A 19,913-nucleotide genomic window follows, 5' to 3' on the forward strand; every position below is an offset into this window, starting at 1 on the left:
TGTGTTGGGCCGTAGATCATGGGTACCCGAATGGATCTATACAATAAGGTAACGATCTGCATTGTATCTTGGTTGATTAACAGGATATAGGTATGAACTTGTGTCCAGTTTAGTTCGTTTGATATTCACCGATAGTAACCTTCGTTCTTTTCTCGCGAGGTTATATCTTTGTAGATGTAAGCAAATTACCGGTTCATTTAACTTACTATATCACTACTTATATATTGTGGACTTGTTGAACAACTTATTGCTCACCCCTTTCTTATTTTTATTCAACTTATTGTTTTCAGTTAAAAAAGAAAATGAAACCTTATCAGGACTCGAGTGGTAAAGAAGCGAGTCAAGCCGCAGGATCCTCTAATACCAAAGGTGTTGATCGCGATCCAGGGAGAAAGTTTTGGGTTGTCTGAGCAGGTGTAGTGTAGATACTTAATGAGTGTGTTTGAATAAATGAGAAAAGTAGTTTAAAACTTGTTAGACAACGGTTTGTAATAAAGAAAGTTTGTATGATTTTAAATTGGATTTGTAATAAAGTAGATTGTGGTTCTTGTTTTTCATACTTCAACCTAAAAAGATCCTGTTTAGTGTTAAAGGGGTTCAAATATATATTTATTTGATTGTTATACAGGTTTGGTGATTAGGTAGTAACCCCGGACTTAGACCCCCGGTGTGGAGGGCGTTACATGCAATATTTGAGTGCTTCTCCTTGGAAGCGGAAGATGGATATGCCTTTTGAATCTCTTGGAATGGAGGAGCTGAACAAATCTCCAAAGCACCTTAAGCCATCTATTGAGGAAGCTCCTATACTTGAGCTTAAACCATTGTCTGAACACTTAAGTATGCATTTTTAGGTGATACATCTACATTTCCTGTTATTATTGCATCTGACCTTTCAAGTAATGATGAGGAAAAACTCTAAAGAATTATGAGAGAGTTCAAATTGGCAATTGGAGTGACGATAGCAGATATTAAGGGAACCAGCTCTTCTTATTGCATGCACAAAATTCTGCTAGAGGAAGGTAGCAAGCCTACTGTTGAGTAGCAGAGACGGCTTAATCCAATCATGAAAGAAGTTGTGAAGAAGGAAATTCTTAAGTGGCTGGATGCAGGGATCATCTATCCCATTTCTAACAGTTCTTGGGTGAGTCTAGTTTAGTGTGTACCGAAGAAAGGAGTTATCATGGTTATAGCTAATGAGAAGAATGAGCTCATTCTTACTTGAACAGTCACGGGGTGGAGAGTTTGTAATGATTACAGGAAGCTGAACAAGGCCATGAAAAATGATCACTTCTCTTTGCCTTTTATTGATTAGATGCTCGACATGTTGGCTGGGCATGAGTACTACTGTCTTCTGGATGGCTATTCGGGCTATAATTAAATATATATCACTCCAGAAGATCAGGAAAAGACTACTTTCACTTGTCCATTTGGTACTTTCGCCTTCAGAAGAGTTTCTTTTGGTTTGTGTGGTGCACCTGCCATATTTCAGAGATGCATGATGGCCATCTTCTTTGATATGAATGGTCATAATATGGAGGTGTTTATGGACGACTTCTCTGTGTTTGGCGATTCATTTGATGAGTGCTTGCAGAATCTTGGCGACGTTCTTAAAAGGTGTGTTGAGACCAATCTGGTTCTCAACTGGGAGAAATGTCACTTTATGGTACGACAAGGCATTATTCTTGGTCACAAAGCCAAGGTGGGGGTCATCGAAAATCTGCCTTCACCAATTTCCGTTAAGGGAGTTCGCAGCTTTCTTGGTCATGCGGGTTTCTATAGGCGGTTCATCAAGAACTTCTCAAAAATCTCTAAACCCTTGTGCAATCTTCTGGAGAAGGATGTCCCGTTCAAGTTTGATGACGAGTGCCTGGCTGCTTTTGAGTTCTTTAAGAAGAGTTTGATCACGGCACCTGTCATAATTGCACCTGATTGGAATGAACCCTTTGAGATGATGTGCGATGCAATTGACTATGTATTTGGAGCAGTTCTTGGGTAGATAAAGAACAACATATTTTATGTGGTCTACTATGCTAGTAAGACCCTAAATGGTGCTCAACTGAATTATACTACTACTGAGAAAGAACTTTTGGCCATTGTCTACGGTTTTGAGAAGTTACGATCTTATTTGCTTGGGACAAAGGTGACTGTTTTCACTGATCACGCTGCAATTCGATATCTCGTCTCGAAGAAGGACTCGAAGCTTATATTGATTAGATGGGTTCTTTTGCTTCAGGAATTTGATTTAGAGATCAAGGAGACAAGGACTGAAAAGGTATTGAGAATCAAGTCTCTGATCATCTCTCTCATTTGGAAGATCCGAGTGCAACTTCACAGGATAAGACATAGATAAATGAGTCTTTTCCTGATAAGCAGTTGTTTGGAGTGCAAGAGGAAGAACTGTGGTTTGTAGACATTGTGAACTACCTTGTGAGTAATATCATGCCTCCAGACTTATCGTATGCTCAAAGGAAGAAGTTTCTTCATGAGGTGAAGTGGTACATGTGGGATGAACCATATCTGTTTAGGCAAGGAGCTGACCAAATCATCAGGAGATGTATTCCGTATGTCAAAACGGGGGGGGGGGGGATCTTGCGAGACTGTCATTCGATTGTTTATGGAGGCCACTATGGTGGAGAGAAGACATCAGCTCGTGTCCTTCAAGCAGGATTCTTCTGCCTACATTTTTTAAGGATGCGCATCACTTTGTTTTGAAGCGTGATCGATGCCAGCATGTGGGTAATATGTCCAAGAGGGATGAGATGCCTCTTAATATGCTTCTCGAGGTTGAAGTCTTCGATATTTAGGGAATCAACTTTATGGGGCCGTTTGTCTCATCTTACAATAATCAGTATCTTGTTGGCGGTCGATTATGTGTCGAAATGGGTTGAAGTTAAGGCTTTGCCGATAAATGATGTGAAGGTAGTGCTTAATTTTCTTCATAAGCAGATATTCACAAGAAGAAGAAGTTGAACCTTGATTTGGATACAGCTGGTAAGGAAAGAATGCTTCAATTGCATGAACTCGACAAATTTTGGCTTCAAACATATTAAAACAACAAAATGTTCAAGAAGGAAGTCAAGAGGTGGCATGATAGGGGTCTAGTTCTCAAGTCATTTATGCCGGGACAACAAGTTCTGTTATTTAACTCTCGTCTCCGCCTTTTTCCTGGAAAATTGAAGTCGAGATGGTCCGGGCCTTTCATAATCAAAACTGTGTTTCCACATGGAGCTGTGGAGATTTTTGAGAATGATCCAGGCCAAGCATTCAAAGTAAATGGTCAGAGGTTGAAGCACTACTATGGGGATACGGTAAATCGTGAGGTGGTCAGTGTCGTATTTATGTCTACTTGATCTCGAGATTTTACATCAAGCTAACGACGTAAACCAAGCGCTTCTTGGGAGGCAACCCAAGTTTGTTGTATATTAGTAGGTAGAGGAAGCCAAAAGAAAAGAGAAAAACACAAAAAAATAGAAAAATAGAAAAATTCAGGGCCAACTGCAGTAGTACAGCGCGCCCGCGCTGTGAAGCGGAGCGGCCGCGCTGATTTTCCAGAAACTGCGCACGCCCGTACTGCCTGGCGAGGCGGTCGCGCTGAAAAGTCAGAAGCACAGCACGCCCGCGCCAAGGTAGCGCGCGGCCGCGCTGAGTCCCTATGTTCGAAACAAACAGCAGAAAATAAGAGAAAATCGGGGACGCTATTCCAAAATCAATTCAAACCGGATTTTTACTTTTCCATATCCCAAATTTCCCACTCCAAATCAAACCCATTATTCCCATAATCAATTCCCACTCCTTTTCCATAACTAATTCTCTCCCAATCTCATATATATACATACACTATACACAAAATTCTCCATCACTTCTCAAAACTCTCAAACATATAAATCTCTCTTACAAACTTCTATTCTCTCAAACTTATTCAATCTCAATGGTACTAAAAAGACAAAGAACTCAAGTAAGCATCAGCACCACTGATTCTTCGAGTGGAGGTGGTGTGAGGCCTAGACTTTTAACTCTCGAGGCTGAGGCGGAGTATGTGAGGCTACTTTTGAAGTCTATAGCCAAGAAGTGTGGTTTTCTGCCATCAGGGAAAGATGGTAAATTGTTGGAGATTATCTTAGAGATGGGCCGAATTGCTTTTTGCGAGACACCCGCTGCTGTACCCATGAGTGTGGTGCGTGAGTTCTACGTGAATGCTAAGGCGGAGAAGAACGGTTTTATGGTGGTTAGGCGGATGATGGTGGAGTACAGTACTGAGGCTATTCGTTGGGTGATTGAGCAGCCCGAGAGGAGGCCTGATCAGGAGAACTGGAATGAGAAGACTCCGGAGGAGTTTAAATTGGATTTGATTGGTGTGTGCCTGAGACTCATTGGAAGTTCAAGAAGGGCACGAACGAGTATGCCACGTTCCCTGCTTCATGTATGAACAGGTTTGCACATGCATGGAATTCTTTTATTTGTGTTAACATCATGCCATCTTCTCACGTGCACGATATTACTGTAGAGCGTGTGCGTTTATTGTGGGGCATTCTTCAGGGACACTATGTGGATCTTGGGATGGTGATTCATCAGGGTATTTTGAGGTTCTTGCGAGGGAGTACTATGGGTTTGATACCCTATACGTCCATTATGATGAAGTTGTTTATGGCGGTAGGCATTCGTTGGCCCGCACATGAGCGGCTGCAGCTCCCGAGTGCCCCGATTGATAGTGCAACGCTGTTGAATTTGACGGAGTGGTATGGTGGGAAGCCCGATCCTAAGGGGCTTGGATATTCTTATGACCATCTACCAGGTGGAAGGCCAGCTCCCCAGGCATATGCTAGTGGTATGGTGCAGGCGAGCAAGGCAGCGTGGAGAGCAGAGTTGGGAGAGACTGGTCCTTCGAGATTGCAGCAGCAATAGCAGCAGGAGGAGGAAGCTTAGGGCAGTGCTGGTTTGAGTACGACACAGTATAGGCATTTAGCTAGGAGGATGGATGCGATGCATGCCATCCATAGTAGGTTTGCACATGACCTCACCCAGGCGTTGGGGACTGCATTCAGAGCCACAGGAGTTGACATCCAGTGGCCATTATTCGGTGAGGATTCTGTGTATCCACCTCCAGACACTCCTAACACTCCACTCCTTGAGGGTGATGACCCTGTTTCTGATTAGGTATGCCTGATTCCTTGCTATTACCTTCACTGAGGATAGTGAATATTTTAAGTTTGGGGGTAGTAGTTAAGGATTATGTGTTTTGTAGTTTTATGATAGTTGTTGCATATAGTTTCATGCATTTACATTATAACATGATCCCTTAGATGATTTTGCTGATTGATTTGTGATATTGATGTAGCGTCGTGATGTCGTGCTTAGTGATGTTAAGTCGTATCGAGTTGATTTGCATGCTAGAAGCAATTTTATTTCACTAAATCTTATAGGTTGCTTGAGGGCTAGATCATGGTCATGGTTTATTTGTTTGTCGAAGTTTAATCGCTTGCTTATATTTAGAATTTATGATATTCTCTTAATGATAAAATAACATGGATATTTACAAAATTGGAGAAAATTAGATTTCATTGCTAGTTGTTGTGGCTAGGTGTTAAATGGCTAGTAGCCGGCTCATTTTATATGAGTAGTCTAGGGTTGAACGAGATGGAGTGAAATGCACTCGTTCATAAATTTGTGGAAAAAGAGAACAAAAAAGAAAAAGAAAAAAAGAAAAAATATGTGTTTATGCATAATTGATCACGAGTGGGCTCTTTAATACTCGAGTTATTAAGTTCTTAGGGGACTTTGTGCCTAGTGACCTAAGGCTTTTTATAGTCTGGGATCCACTAACCTAACGCTCACTATATTGGTATTATTGTATAAGTCTTTTGTGGACCTCACTCATTGCACGGTCAATTAAGCATATTTGTGTTTTTTTGTGAATAAAATCATGAATCCATGTAAAACTCCGATATCAGAATTGAAGTGTTATATGTTATTTTGAGTTTAGCTTTTATTCTATTTATAACCTTGCGATTTCTTTGATGAGTAGTAAGTCATGATTATTGATCTAGTTGTGATAGTATATCTGTAAGCATTTCCACACACGCACGTTTATGGCTTGTAAGTTGATTTGTGGGGCTTGATTGATCTTTATGCGAATAGTTGCATTTGTTGAGATGTTGCTTGTTGATTGGTTTAGTTATTCTATGGGGATCGTTGCATTCATATAGTTGCATTCATGCATTTTTATTTCTTATTCTTTGAGTCTGTTATGCTTGAGGACAAGCATCGGTTCAAGTTTGGGGGTATATTAACTGGCATTTATGACACTTTATAACGCACTGTAAAGCTTTGAATTGATGTTTTGTACTTAAGTTGTTAGTGTTTTTAACGTGTTTTTGTAGTATTTTTGCATTTCAGGCATTTATCAGGAATCCGGGTGAATTAACATTGTTTTGATGCTAATATGGTGTTAGGATGATGTCCAGAATAAAAGCTCGTAAAAAGACCAACTCAAATCAGCAAGAAAAGAAGAAGTCAGAAAATTCTCCAGAGAGTCAGCGCACCCAAAGAACAGAAACTCAGCGCGCCTGCGCTGGTCAAGCGCACGCCCGCGCAGTAAAGCGCGCACCCATGCTAGTCAAGCGCGATAAAAGAATCATGATTCTCTTATGATTCTGATTGATGGACTTCTACTCTACATGGGCGGCTATATAAACATAACTTATGTTCATTTTTCATAACAAGACATACCAGAGCTTAAGGAGAAGGCGTAAGAAGACCGTAGAGCACAATTCAACCAAGGCGAAGAAGATCTAGTTTATACTTGTGATTCTTTGTTTTAAGTTATAACTTTGGATGCTAGTTTTCTTATTCATGAACCTAAACTCTTGTTTCGTACTTGGTTTAATATTTATTCAGTATAAAGACTACGTTTATGAAACCATGCTTTCATCGGAACCCACGTTAATAATGAGTCCGATTTTGGGCTACTCGTTATCGTGGGGTTCTAATGGATTTATTTATGAATTTCTTTAGTTGATTTGTTTCGATACCTTAGTGTGTGGTGATTGTATGATATCTTAATATTGGTTGTGCTTATTCGTCTTATAAGCGTCACGAACTTATAAGATAGTGTGTTAATCTCTAATGAAGCGAAAGTGAATTTAGAGGTTTAGAACTTGCCATGCTAACTGTTAGGGCGAAAACACGCGCTAATATTCACGCAAGTATACGCGTTCGCAAATAATATAGAATATTTTCTAGTTCGTTCCCTTAGAGACTCAGACTAAATTATTGTCTAATTAAACTCACTCACCAATGTATGATTACTTCTCAATGTTAAGACACTAACACTTAAAATTGTTGATTAAATATTAACTGTAATTAACTACTTAATTAATCACTTAACTAACACTTCAATTTATCAATAATAAAACACTCATGAGATCACAACTTCATTATTACTTCCTTCTATAGCCATTGTTATTACCTTTAGCATGTGACATTGATGATATTAATCGAATAACACGAAACTGATAAAAGCCAACTTTCATTGTACTAATACCATTCTACCAAGCATCCACAATTAAGATAGAATTTGAATAGTCATCAATTATGTTGAGTTCCTATATGTCTACAGAAATTGACAACACAACGATTTAAGCACAAGTTATTCCTTTTGATTACACAGGGCAAATAAAACTGTTAGAGTTACCCACTAATCATGCACAACGTACATGAACCTATGCTAGCATGGCAAGTTCTAAATCTCAAGATCCACCGTCGCTTCACAAGAGATTAACACCCTATCTTATATGTTCGCGACGCACATAAAACGAATACGCACAACCAATACTAGACATCATGCAATCATCACACACTAAAGTATTAAACGATTAACTAAAGAATTCCATAATAAATCCGTTGCAACCCCATGATCACGATTAGCCCATAATAGTACTTATCGTCATCATGGGTTCATATGAAATCATGATAAACAAACACAAGAAAATAATAACTAAACTAATTATATTAAAACAGAGTACGTCACAAGAGTAAATAAGTTCAAAGCAAGAAAACTAGCATCCAACGTTACAACGAAACAAGAATCACAAGAAGATATGCTTCCTCTTCGTTGCGGTGTGCTAAATCGGTCTTCTTCCTTATCTCCTTCGCTCCTTGCGTAAAAACACAATCTTCTTTTTATCCCCACACTTGTGAAAACGTCTCAAATCTACTTATATAATAGTCCCATAAAACTCAGATTACATAGAAGTGGAAACCAAACAGAAGTAGAAGTCCTAAAATAATTTGTCTTTTTTCCCGACCCTGCGCGGCCGCTCAGCATAGCTGAGCGGGCGCTCAGCTTGCTGCGCGGCCGCTCAGCAATGCTGAGCGGGCGCTCAGACCTCTACTGGAAAAAAAAATGATTTTGCTCCGTTTCTTCGCCGTAATCTGCCCGTTTCTTTCCTCTCGCAATGGTGAACACATGCCAAGGCTTATTTTTGATGATTCCTCCCCTGAAATGCAACTAAAACCCTGAAATGCATAAACACTAGAAAAACGCATCAAATACACAAAATACTTGATTTCAAGACACCAATTTAAGCCATTTTAAGACGTTCTAAGTGGTATAAAATGCCACTTATCACACCCCCAAACTTAAATCGATGCTTGCCCTCAAGCGTCACAGACTCAAAAACAAATAAAAACATGCATGAATGCAATCTATATGAAAATGCAGCGATCCCCCTTACTATAATTAACCAACCAAATTGTCACATCTCAACGAATGCAGTTAGACAACTAAAGATCAATAAACTCATGCAAACGGACATACAGCCAGAAACGTGGTGTGTGCAAATGCTTAACAGATATGCTTCAGAACTAGACCAATTACTATGACTAGACTATCCTCAAGGCAATTCTACGATTATACAAAGAATAAAAAATTCTAGGCACAAAGTGATATACAACACTACAAGAACTCTGGAGCTTATTACGGAATCGTGCTTTTTATTTACAACTCAAATGCTTATTTGACCGTACAATGAGTAAGGTCCACAAAAGACTTATACAATGGTATCCATGTAACGAGCGTTAGGTTAGCGGATCCCAGACTCTAAAAGCCTTAGGTCACTAGGCACAAAGTCCCCTAAGAACTTAATAACTCGAATACCAAAGAGCCCACTCTTGATCAATTATGCATAATTTTTTTTTTTTCTGAGCAATTGCGTTTTGCTCCATCTTGCTCAACCCTAGACTACTCGCACCATATGCGAGCCGGCTACTAGCCAATTGACGCCTAGCCACAACTAGCAACAACTTCCATATTTTTTTCTCCAAATTTTTTCTTTTTCATGCCTTTATCACTAAGAACCTATAATCGAATTCTAAGCATAATAAGTAGATTGACCTTGAAAACAACCAAATCATAACAACAATCTAGCAGTTACGCATTCTCTAAGACTTAGTGGACTTACAATTGTTTCTAGCATGTATATCAACCTACACAACTTAATATCACTTTAATACTATCACTACACTCGCATCAATATCACAATTCAGTCGATAAATCATTGCAAAAGGGATCATGGAAAATGCATGAGCTACATGACATTCATAACAAAAAAAAAACTATATGGCATAAATTATGCAACTATATGAACTAAATTATCATGAATATGCAACTAAATGACACACACACAATATTCCTTAACTACCACCCCCAAACTAAAAATCTTCACTGTCCTCAGTGAAAGTAGTAGAAAGGAACACAGGGTATACCTACTCGGAGTCATCATCATCATCACCCTCAGTGGATGGAGTATCAGGCGGCGGGTATGCAGAGTCCTCACCAAAAACTGGCCACTGGATATCAGCTCCAAGGCCTCGAAAAGCAGTCCCTAACGCAAGGGTGAGCTCCTGAGGAAACCTGCTCTGCGTCTCATACATGGCATCCATCCGCCGTGAAAGCCTCCTATACTGGGCATCAACCATCCCAGCACCCTCCTGAGCTCTCGAAGAACCAGCCTCATCACGCCCTGGCCTAGCCATAGTAGCACCTCGTGCTGGACGCCCTCCTGGAAGACGATAACCCAGCCCATGCTCATTAGGCTCACCACCGGTCCACTCCTGCATCCCATTCAGAGTGCCAGAATCAATCGGAGTTGCTGGCAACTGCAACTGCTCATGAGCCGGCCAGTTCACTCCCACTGCTCGGCATAGCTTCGTAACCGTAGATGCATAAGGGATGTTTATATGCTTCGCTCCCCTCAAAAACTTCAGAATTCCTTGGTAGATAAACTCACCAAGGTCCACATAGTATTCCTCATTCAGAATTCCCCACAACAACTGTGCTCTCTCAACTGTGACCTCGTGTGCATGCGAAGAAGGCAAAATATTAGCACAAATAAATGCATTCCATGCACGGGCATCCCTGTTCATGGCGATCGCCGGAAAGTGACGATACTCATTAGTGCCGGTCCTGCAGGTCCAAACTGTGCCCGGTCGACAGAGAGTCGCACAAATCAAATCCAAGTCAAAATCCTCAGCAGTCTTTTCATTCCAGTTCTCCTCCTCCGGCTTCCTCTCTCGCTGTCCAATCACACGGCGAATCGCCGCAGGATGATAATCAACCGTCAGCCCTCGGACCACAGAAAACCCATTCTTTTCGGCCTTCGCGTTCGCGTAGAACTCGCGAACAACGCTCATCGGTACTGCTTCGGGTGACTCACAAAAAGCTATCCACCCCTTCTCTGCAATCATGGGCAGCAACTCACCATCCCTTTCCGATGGTAAAAACCCCCTCTCCTTCAGAATCGGCTTCCCCAACAGCCTAGTGTAATCCTCCTCCGCAGCTCTGTCAGTTAACCGAGGCCTTGCAGCAGTACCCCTCGATGAATCAGCAGTAGGAACTGTGCTGCTGCTGTCAATAGTGCGTGCTCTCTTGGGTGCCATTGATTTGTGAATAAAAGTGTGTAAGAACTGATTTTTGATGTTTGTGAGAGGGTTTAAGTGTAGGAAGTTTTATGGGAGATATATAGGATAGGTGTATGTATATATAGGGTGTGGATTAGATTAGGGTTTGGGAATTAGGGAGTAAAATGATGGGGTAGTGGGAACAAATCGTGGGTTTATGGGCTAAAACTGTTTTTGTGTTTTTTTTTCTGAACTGTAAAAAAAATTCTGGTACTCGACCCCTGAGCGGTCGCTCAGCAAAACTGAGCGGGCGCTCAGTTTGCTGCGCGGTCGCTCAGCAAAGCTGAGCGGGCGCTCAGCTTGCTGCGCGGTCGCTCAGCAAAGCTGAGCGGGCGCTCAGCTTGCTGCGCTGTCGCTCAGCAAAGCTGAGCGGGCGCTCAGGGGGTCACTGGAATTTTTTTTTTCAGCCCCTATTTTCCGATTTTTTTGTGTTTTTGGATAGGTTATTAACTTCTAAGGGTTCTTGTAACAACAATTCATGGGTTGCCTCCCACGCAGCGCTTCTTTTTCGTCATTAGCTTGACGTTTCGTACCCTTCTCAAGTAGTCAACAAAATGGCACTAACCACTTCTCGGTTTGCCATGTCCCCATAGTAGTGCTTCAACCTCTGACCGTTAACCTTGAATGCTTGGTCCGGATCATTCTCAAAAATTTCCACCGCTCCATGTGGAAACACAGTTTTGACAATAAAAGGTCCAGACCACCTTGATTTCAACTTCCCAGGAAAAAGTCGGAGCCGAGAGTTGAATAAAAGAACTTGTTGCCCTGGCACAAATAACTTAGGATGTAGCTTCCTATCGTGCCACCTCTTCACCTTTTCCTTATACATTTTGTTATTCTCGTACGCTTGAAGTCAAAATTCATCAAGTTCATTAAGCTGAAGCATTCTTTTCTTACCAACTGCATCTAAATCCAGGTTCAACTTCTCCAATGCCCAGTAGGCCTTATGCTCAAGCTCCGCAGGTAGATGACATCCCTTACCGTACACCAACTGAAACGGTGACATCCCAAGTGGAGTTTTGTATGCTGTTCTGTAAGCCCAAACAGCTTCATCGAGCTTTAAAGACCAATCCTTCCTTGACGGACAAACAACCTTCTCTAGAATGCGCTTTATCTCTCTGTTAGACACTTCCGCTTGACCATTTGTTTGCGGATGATAGGCAGTAGCTACTCGATGATTCACATTATAACGCTGCATCATAGAAGTGAACTTACGGTTGCAAAAATGCGATCCTTCATCACTTATGATTACCCGAGGTGTTCCAAATCTTGTGAAAATTTGCTTATGAAGAAAATTTAGCACTGCCTTTGCATCATTTGTCGGTAAAGCTTTAACTTCGACCCATTTTGAGACATAATCGACTGCCAGCAAGATGTACTGATTATTGCAAGACGAGATAAAAGGCCCCATGAAATCGATTCCCCACACATCAAATACCTCGACTTCAAGCATCACATTTAATGGCATCTCATCCTTCCTTGACAAATTTCCCACTCTTTGGCAACGGTCACACCTTAAAAAAAACTGATGAGCATCCTTGAACAAAGTAGGCCAGAAAAAACCTGCTTGCAGAATACGAGCTGCCATCTTCTCACCACCATAGTGTCCACCATAAACCGTGGAATGGCAGTCTCGTAATATCCCCTCCCTCTCACAGAACGGGATACATCTCCTGATGATCTGGTCAGCTCCCTGTCTAAACAAATATGGTTCATCCCACATATACCACTTCACCTCATGCAGAAACTTCTTCTTTTGAGCGGATGTCAAATTAGGAGGCATTATATTGCTGACGAGATAGTTTACAATATCTGCAAACCATGGTTCTTCCTCCTAAATTGCAAACAACTGCTCATCCGGAAAAGATTCATTGATTAACGTCCTATCTTGTGAAGTAGAATCGGGATTCTCCAACCTAGAGAGATGGTCAGCTACTTGATTCTCAGTACCTTTTCTATCTTTGATCTCTAACTCAAATTCCTGAAGTAAAAGTACCCAACGAATGAGTCTCGGCTTCAAATCCTTCTTGGAAACTAGATAGCGAATAGCTGCATGATCAATGAATACTGTTACTTTCGTACCAAGTATATACGATCGAAATTTCTCAAACCCAAAGACTATATCCAAAAGCTCCTTCTCGGTAGTGGTGTAGTTCAATTGGGCACCATTTAAGGTCTTACTCGCATAGTAGACCACATGGAAGAGGTTTTTCTTGCGCTGTCCCAGAACTGCACCTACCGCATAATCACTCGCATCACACATCATCTCAAACGGTTCTGTCCAATCTGGTGCTGTAATAACTGGTGCAGTGATCAAACTCTTCTTGAGAGTCTCGAATGCTGCCAAACATTCATCATCAAATTTGAAAGGCACATCTTTCTCAAGCAAATTGCACAACGGCTTAGATATCTTTGAAAAGTCCTTGATGAATCGCCGATAAAAACCCGCATGACCAAGAAAACTACGGATTCCTTTCACAGAATTAGGTGGGGGAAGATTTTCAATGACTCCCACCTTGGCCTTGTCCACCTCCAGACCCTTGCTAGAGACCTTATGCCCAAGGATAATGCCTTCACGCACCATAAAATGACATTTCTCCCAATTGAGCACCAAATTAATTTCCACGCATCTTTTGAGTACGGCGCTCAGATTATTCAAACATTCATCATATGAGTGTCCAAAGACGGAGAAGTCATCCATGAACACTTCGACGTTATTTCCAATCATGTCAGAGAATATAGCCATCATACATCTCTGAAAAGTGGCCGGGGCGCCACATAACCCAAAAGAAACTCTGCGAAAAGCAAACGTGCCAAATGGACAAGTGAAGGTAGTCTTTTCCTGATCCTCTAGTGCAATACAAATCTGATTATACCCGGAATAGCCATCTAGAAGACAAAAATACTCATGACCCGCCAATCTGTCAAGCATCTGATCAATAAATGGAAGAGGGAAGTGATCCTTCCTTGTGGCTTTATTCAATTTTCTATAATCCATGCATACTCTCCATCCTGTAACTGTTCGAGTAGGGATGAGCTCATTCTTTTCATTTGCGACCACAGTGATACCTCCTTTTTTAGGTACACATTATACGGGGCTCACCCACGAGCTGTCAGAAATAGGATAAATTATGCCTGCATCCAGCCATTTCAGAATTTCTTTCTTTACCACTTCCTTCATGATGGGATTCAGTCTTCGCTGCTGTTCCACAGTTGGCTTACTACCTTCCTCTAGCAGAATTTTATGCATACAATATGAAGGACTTATCCCCTTGATGTCTGCTATGGTCCATCCTATAGCTGATTTGAATTCTCTCAAAATCCTTAAGAGCTTGTCTTCCTCACTACCTGAAAGGTCAGATGAAATAATAACAGGTAACGTAGATGAATCACCTAAAAAAGCATACCTCAAGTGTTCAGGTAATGGCTTGAGCTCCAAGGTAGGTGCTTCCTCTATTGATGGTTTGAGCTTCCCGTCAGCATTCTTAAGGTCAGAAGTACCAAGAGATTCAAATGGTATGTCCAGCTTTCGCTTCCAGGGAGAAGCGTTCAGATATTGTAATTGCTCGTTGCCATCTTCATCATCGCTGTCAAAATCCCCCACTAAGGCATTTTCCAATGCATCAGACATTAGCATGTGATCGAGTTCCGAAGTAACCGCAGAATCAATCACATCCAATTTTAAGCACTCCTCATCTTCTGTAGGGAATTTCATTGCCTTGAATACGTTGAAGGTCACATCCTGATCTTGGACCCGCATAGTAAGTTCACCTTTTTGCACATCTATCAAGGTACGGCCAGTAGCCAAGAAAGGCCTTCCCAAGATTATGGGAATCTTCTTATCTTCCTCAAAATCCAGAATAACAAAATCTGCAGGAAAGAAGAGCTTATCCACCTTGACGAGCACATCCTCAACTATGCCCCTTGGGTAAGTAATGGAACGGTCAACCAATTGTAGCGACATGTATGTGGGTTTTGGATCAGGCAAATCCAGCTTTTTAAAAATCGACAACGGCATCAGATTAATGCTTGCTCCCAAATCACAAAGGCACTTGTCAAAAGTCAGATTGCCAATGGTGCAAGGAATGGTGAAGCTTCCTGGATCTTTCAGTTTTGGTGGTAACTTTTGCTGCAGAACAGCGCTGCATTCTTCCGTGAGAGCAACAGTTTCAAGGTCATCCAGTTTCACCTTCCTTGAAAGAATAGTCTTCATAAACTTCGCATAACTAGACATTTGTTCAAGAGCCTCAGCGAAAGGTATATTGATGTGAAGTTTCTTGAACACCTCCAGAAACTTCCCGAACTGTCTATCCAGCTTTTGTTGCTGCAATCTCTTAGGAAAAGGTGGTGGAGGATAGAGCTGTTTCTCCCCTGTATTAGCCTCAGGCAGAGTGTGTTCAACAGTAGTCTTCCTTGGTTCCGCCGCTTTCTCCTTTTGCTTAGATTCTTCATCTCTAATTTCAGCTTCTACTTCTTTTGCCTTTTCAGAATCAGCTACTTTTCCAGACCTTAAGGTAATAGCCTTGACTTGCTCTTTAGCTTCCTTCCTGCCTGGTACTTCCGTGTCACTGGGAAGAGTGCCAGGTTGACGATTGAGCACTGCATTGACTAATTGACCGATTTGATTTTCCAAGGTCTTGATAGAAACCGCCTGACTCTTGCACAACAGCTTAAGTTCCTCAAAATCAGCACTAGTAGGTGCAACTGTACTTCCCTGTTGAGGATATGATTACCTTGTAGCGTACTGCTGTGGTTGCTGGAATCCAGGTGGGTTAAACTGTTTACTCACTCCTTGCTGATATGGTGGCTGAATAGCATTCTGATTATTCCCCCAGCTGAAATTTGGATGATTTCTGTTGTTAGGATGATAGGTCGCTGGCACAGGCTGCTGTTGTCGCTGATAATTATTCACATACTGAACAGATTCGTTGACAAGAGAACACTGATCCGTAGCATGAGAACCTGCACAAAGCTCACAAACCATAGCTATTTGATTAACTCCATATGTAGCCAGAGAATCAACCTTCATTGATAGCACTTGGAGCTGGGCTGCAATAGCGGTGGCTGCATCAACTTCCAGAATACCTGCTACCTTGCCTGACGTCATCCTCTGAGTTGGGTTTTGATGCTCATTTGCAGCCATCGTCTCTATAAGATTATACGCCTCAGTATAGCTTTTAGCCCATAAGGCGCCTCCAGCTGCTGCATCGAGCATGGGCCGAGATTGGGCCCCCAAACCATTATAGAAACCAGTGATCACCATCCAATCCGGCATTCCATGATGTGGACATTTTCTCAACATTTCCTTGTAGCGTTCCCAAGCCTCGCACATAGATTCTGTAGGTTGCTGCGCAAACTGAGTAAGAGCACTCCTCATAGCAGCAGTCTTTGCCATCGGATAAAACTTCACCAGAAATTTTTGCGCAAGATCTTGCCACGTAGTGATGGACCCAGCTGGTTCAGAATGTAACCAGTCTTTAGCCTTATTCCTCAGTGAGAATGGGAAAAGCCTCAACTTGATAGCCTCATCAGTCACGCCATTATACTTAAAAGTGCTGCAGATCTCGACAAAATTCCTTATGTGCATGTTGGGGTCTTCAGTTGCCGCTCCTCCAAAAGAAACAGAATTCTGCACCATCTGAATAGTGCCCGGCTTGATTTCAAAGGTGTTAGCTTGAATAGCCGGATGAAGGATGCTTGACTGAATGTCATCAATTTTAGGCCGAGAAAAATCCATAAGAGCTGGATCAGCTTGAACAATACGATCTCCCATGTTTACTGGTTCTTTCTGCTCAGTTCCTGAATCCGAATCCTCAAAATCTAACTTCTCCGGAATATCAAGAACTTCGTCTGTCTCCTCAGCTGTATCTAAAGTCCTCTTGCGAGCACGAGAACGAGTTTGCATAAACGCTTGCTAAAGTACCTGAAACACAACCGGAAAAAATAAGTAACTACTACGTCCTAATCACTGAGTCCTAATGACCAATGATGGTAAGTACATAAACTAAACAAATATGCCGAGTCCCTAGCAGCGGCGCCAAAAAACTTGTTAGGGCAAAAACACGCGCTAATATTCACGCAAGTATACGCGTTCGCAAGTAATATAGAATATTTTCTAGTTCGTTCCCTCAGAGACTCAGACTAAATTATTGTCTAATTATACTCACTCACCAATGTATGATTACTTCTTAATGTTAAGACACTAACACTTAAAATTGTTGATTAAATATTAACTATAATTAACTACTTAATTAATCACTTAACTAACACTTCAATTTATCAATAATAAAACACTCATGAGATCACAACTTCATTATTACTTCCTTCTATAGCCATTGTTATTACCTTTAGCATGTGACATTGATGATATTAATCGAATAACACGAAACTGATAAAAGCCAACTTTCATTGTACTAATACCATTCTACTAAGCATCCACAATTAAGATAGAAGTTGAATAGTCATCAATTATGTTGAGTTCCTATATGTCTACAGAAATTGACAACACAACGATTTAAGCACAAGTTATTCCTTTTGATTACACAGGGCAAATAAAACTGTTAGAGTTACCCACTAATCATGCACAACGTACATGAACCTATGCTAGCATGGCAAGTTTTAAATCTCAAGATCCACCGTCGCTTCACAAGAGATTAACACCCTATCTTATATGTTCGCGACGCACATAAAACGAATACGCACAACCAATACTAGACATCATGCAATCATCACACACTAAAGTATTAAACGATTAACTAAAGAATTCCATAATAAATCCGTTGCAACCCCATGATCACGATTAGCCCATAATAGTACTTATCGTCATCATGGGTTCATATGAAATCATGATAAACAAACACAAGAAAATAATAACTAAACTAATTATATTAAAACAGAGTACGTCACAAGAGTAAATAAGTTCAAAGCAAGAAAACTAGCATCCAACGTTACAACGAACCAAGAATCACAAGAAGATATGCTTCCTCTTCGTTACGGTGTGCTAAATCGGTCTTCTTCCTTATCTCCTTCGCTCCTTGCGTAAAAACACAATCTTCTTTTTATCCCCACACTTGTGAAAATGTCTCAAATCTACTTATATAATAGTCCCATAAAACTCAGATTACATAGAAGTGGAAACCAAACAGAAGTAGAAGTCCTAAAATAATTTGTCTTTTTTCCCGACCCTGCGCGGCCGCTCAGCAATGCTGAGCGGGCGCTCAGACCTCTACTGGAAAAAAAAATGATTTTGCTCCGTTTCTTCGCCGTAATCTGCCCGTTTCTTTCCTCTCGCAATGGTGAACACATGCCAAGGCTTATTCTTGATGATTCCTCCCCCGAAATGCAACTAAAACCCTGAAATGCATAAACACTAGAAAAATGCATCAAATACACAAAATACTTGATTTCAAGACACCAATTTAAGCCATTTTAAGACGTTCTAAGTGGTATAAAATGCCACTTATCACTAACATAGGTTCATGTATTTGTTTATGCATGATTCGTAGGTAATTTTAACCATCTTACTTGCCCTATATAATCACGATAGATAACTTGTGCATTAAACCGTTATGTTGTCAAATTCTATAGAAATATAGGGTCTCAATATAATTGGTGTCTATTCAGCTTCTATCTCTTTTGTAGATGTCTGGTAGTATGGTATTCGTATAACGAAAGTTGGTGTTTATCAGTTTTGTGTTATCTAATTAATGTCATCACCATTACATGCTAAGGTTAAGAACAAAAAGGCTATTGAATGAAGTATTTATTGAAGTATCCTATGTTTGTGTCATATAGTATTCAACTCTCTTTACTCTCTTAGTTAATATTCTTTAGTATAATCCCTTAGTTAATCTTAGTTATAAACAATTTCAATTTATTATTCGTTTTAGCATTGGATAATAGCCATACCATTGTTGCATAAATACATTGATTGAAATTAACTTAAACCAGTCCCTGTGGGAACGAACTATAATTAATTCTATATTACTTGCGATCGTGTATACTTGCGTGAATATTAGCACGTGTTTCAGCCTTAACAAGAACTCTATTTCTGGATCAGGCAGTAATCCTAGAAATTCTTCCGGAAAGACGTCAGGATATTCCCTTACTACTGGAATCTCATCCAGAATAGGTGCTTCTTTCTTGGTATTCACCATATGAGCCAAATACGCCTCACATCCTTGTCTTAACAGTTTCTTTGCCTTCCATACTGAGAGAAACTTATTGTCTTGCTTCTTTCCGTGATTACTTATTCTTGCATTATCTTTCGTATACATGACAATTCTCTTCTTCTTGCAGTCAATACTTGCCTTATATAGAGACAACCAATCCTTGCCTAGAATGATATCAAATTCTCCTAGCTCAAAAGGTATTAAGTCTGCTGGAAAAGAGTGACCTGAAATCTCTATTGGACAATTAGGACAAAATTGGCTCACATGTATGTTTTCCTGGTTGGCCACTTCTATGGTCAAAGGTTCATCTAAGTCATCCAATATTAATTGCATTTTATTCACACAGTTCAGGGATATGAAAAATTTAGATGCTCCCGAATCAAATAGAATGTTAACAGGCATGGAATTAGGAGAAAGTGTACCTGCAACTACGTCGGAATCCTGAGCCGTCGATTTCTTGGTCATTTTGAAAGTTCTAGCTCTAGTTGTACTTGTTGCTGGCTCTTGAGACACACTTTCGCCTACACTGCCTTGGGTAGCTGATTTGCAATTCTTAGCAATGTGTCCTACTTTACCGCAGCTGAAATAGGTGATTCCTTGATTCTCATACTTGCACTCTGTTGAATAATGACCCTCTTGGCCGCATTTGAAATAATTCACGCTCTCCTTGCACTGGCCACTGTGCCTCTTTCCACATATCTTACAATCTATAACTGGTTTGCTTGACTTCATCCAAGTTGAACTGACTGACGTCGTACTGGGCCAAGCTTGTGGGAAATTATGCCT

The 19,913-nt window shown here is 40.9% G+C and overlaps 1 protein-coding gene and 1 non-coding gene across 2 annotated transcripts; one reads left to right on the forward strand and one right to left on the reverse strand.

Moving 5' to 3' along the window:
- Positions 1-4,819: 4,819 nt before the first annotated feature.
- On the reverse strand, positions 4,820-19,859 carry LOC141695737 (uncharacterized). Its single transcript, XM_074499961.1, has 2 exons — positions 18,960-19,859; positions 4,820-4,930 (listed from the first exon to the last, which is right to left on the reverse strand). Exons 1-2 carry the CDS (start codon positions 19,857-19,859, stop codon positions 4,820-4,822), a joined length of 1,011 nt encoding a protein of 336 aa, XP_074356062.1.
- LOC141698867 (small nucleolar RNA R71) lies at positions 16,230-16,336 on the forward strand. The gene has a single exon (XR_012565366.1). It is a non-coding gene; the product is annotated as a small nucleolar RNA R71 (small nucleolar RNA).
- Positions 19,860-19,913: the final 54 nt, after the last annotated feature.

Source organism: Apium graveolens, chromosome 11 (genome assembly GCF_009905375.1).
Source record: "Apium graveolens cultivar Ventura chromosome 11, ASM990537v1, whole genome shotgun sequence".
In the NCBI taxonomy this organism is placed as follows: Eukaryota; Viridiplantae; Streptophyta; class Magnoliopsida; order Apiales; family Apiaceae; genus Apium; species Apium graveolens.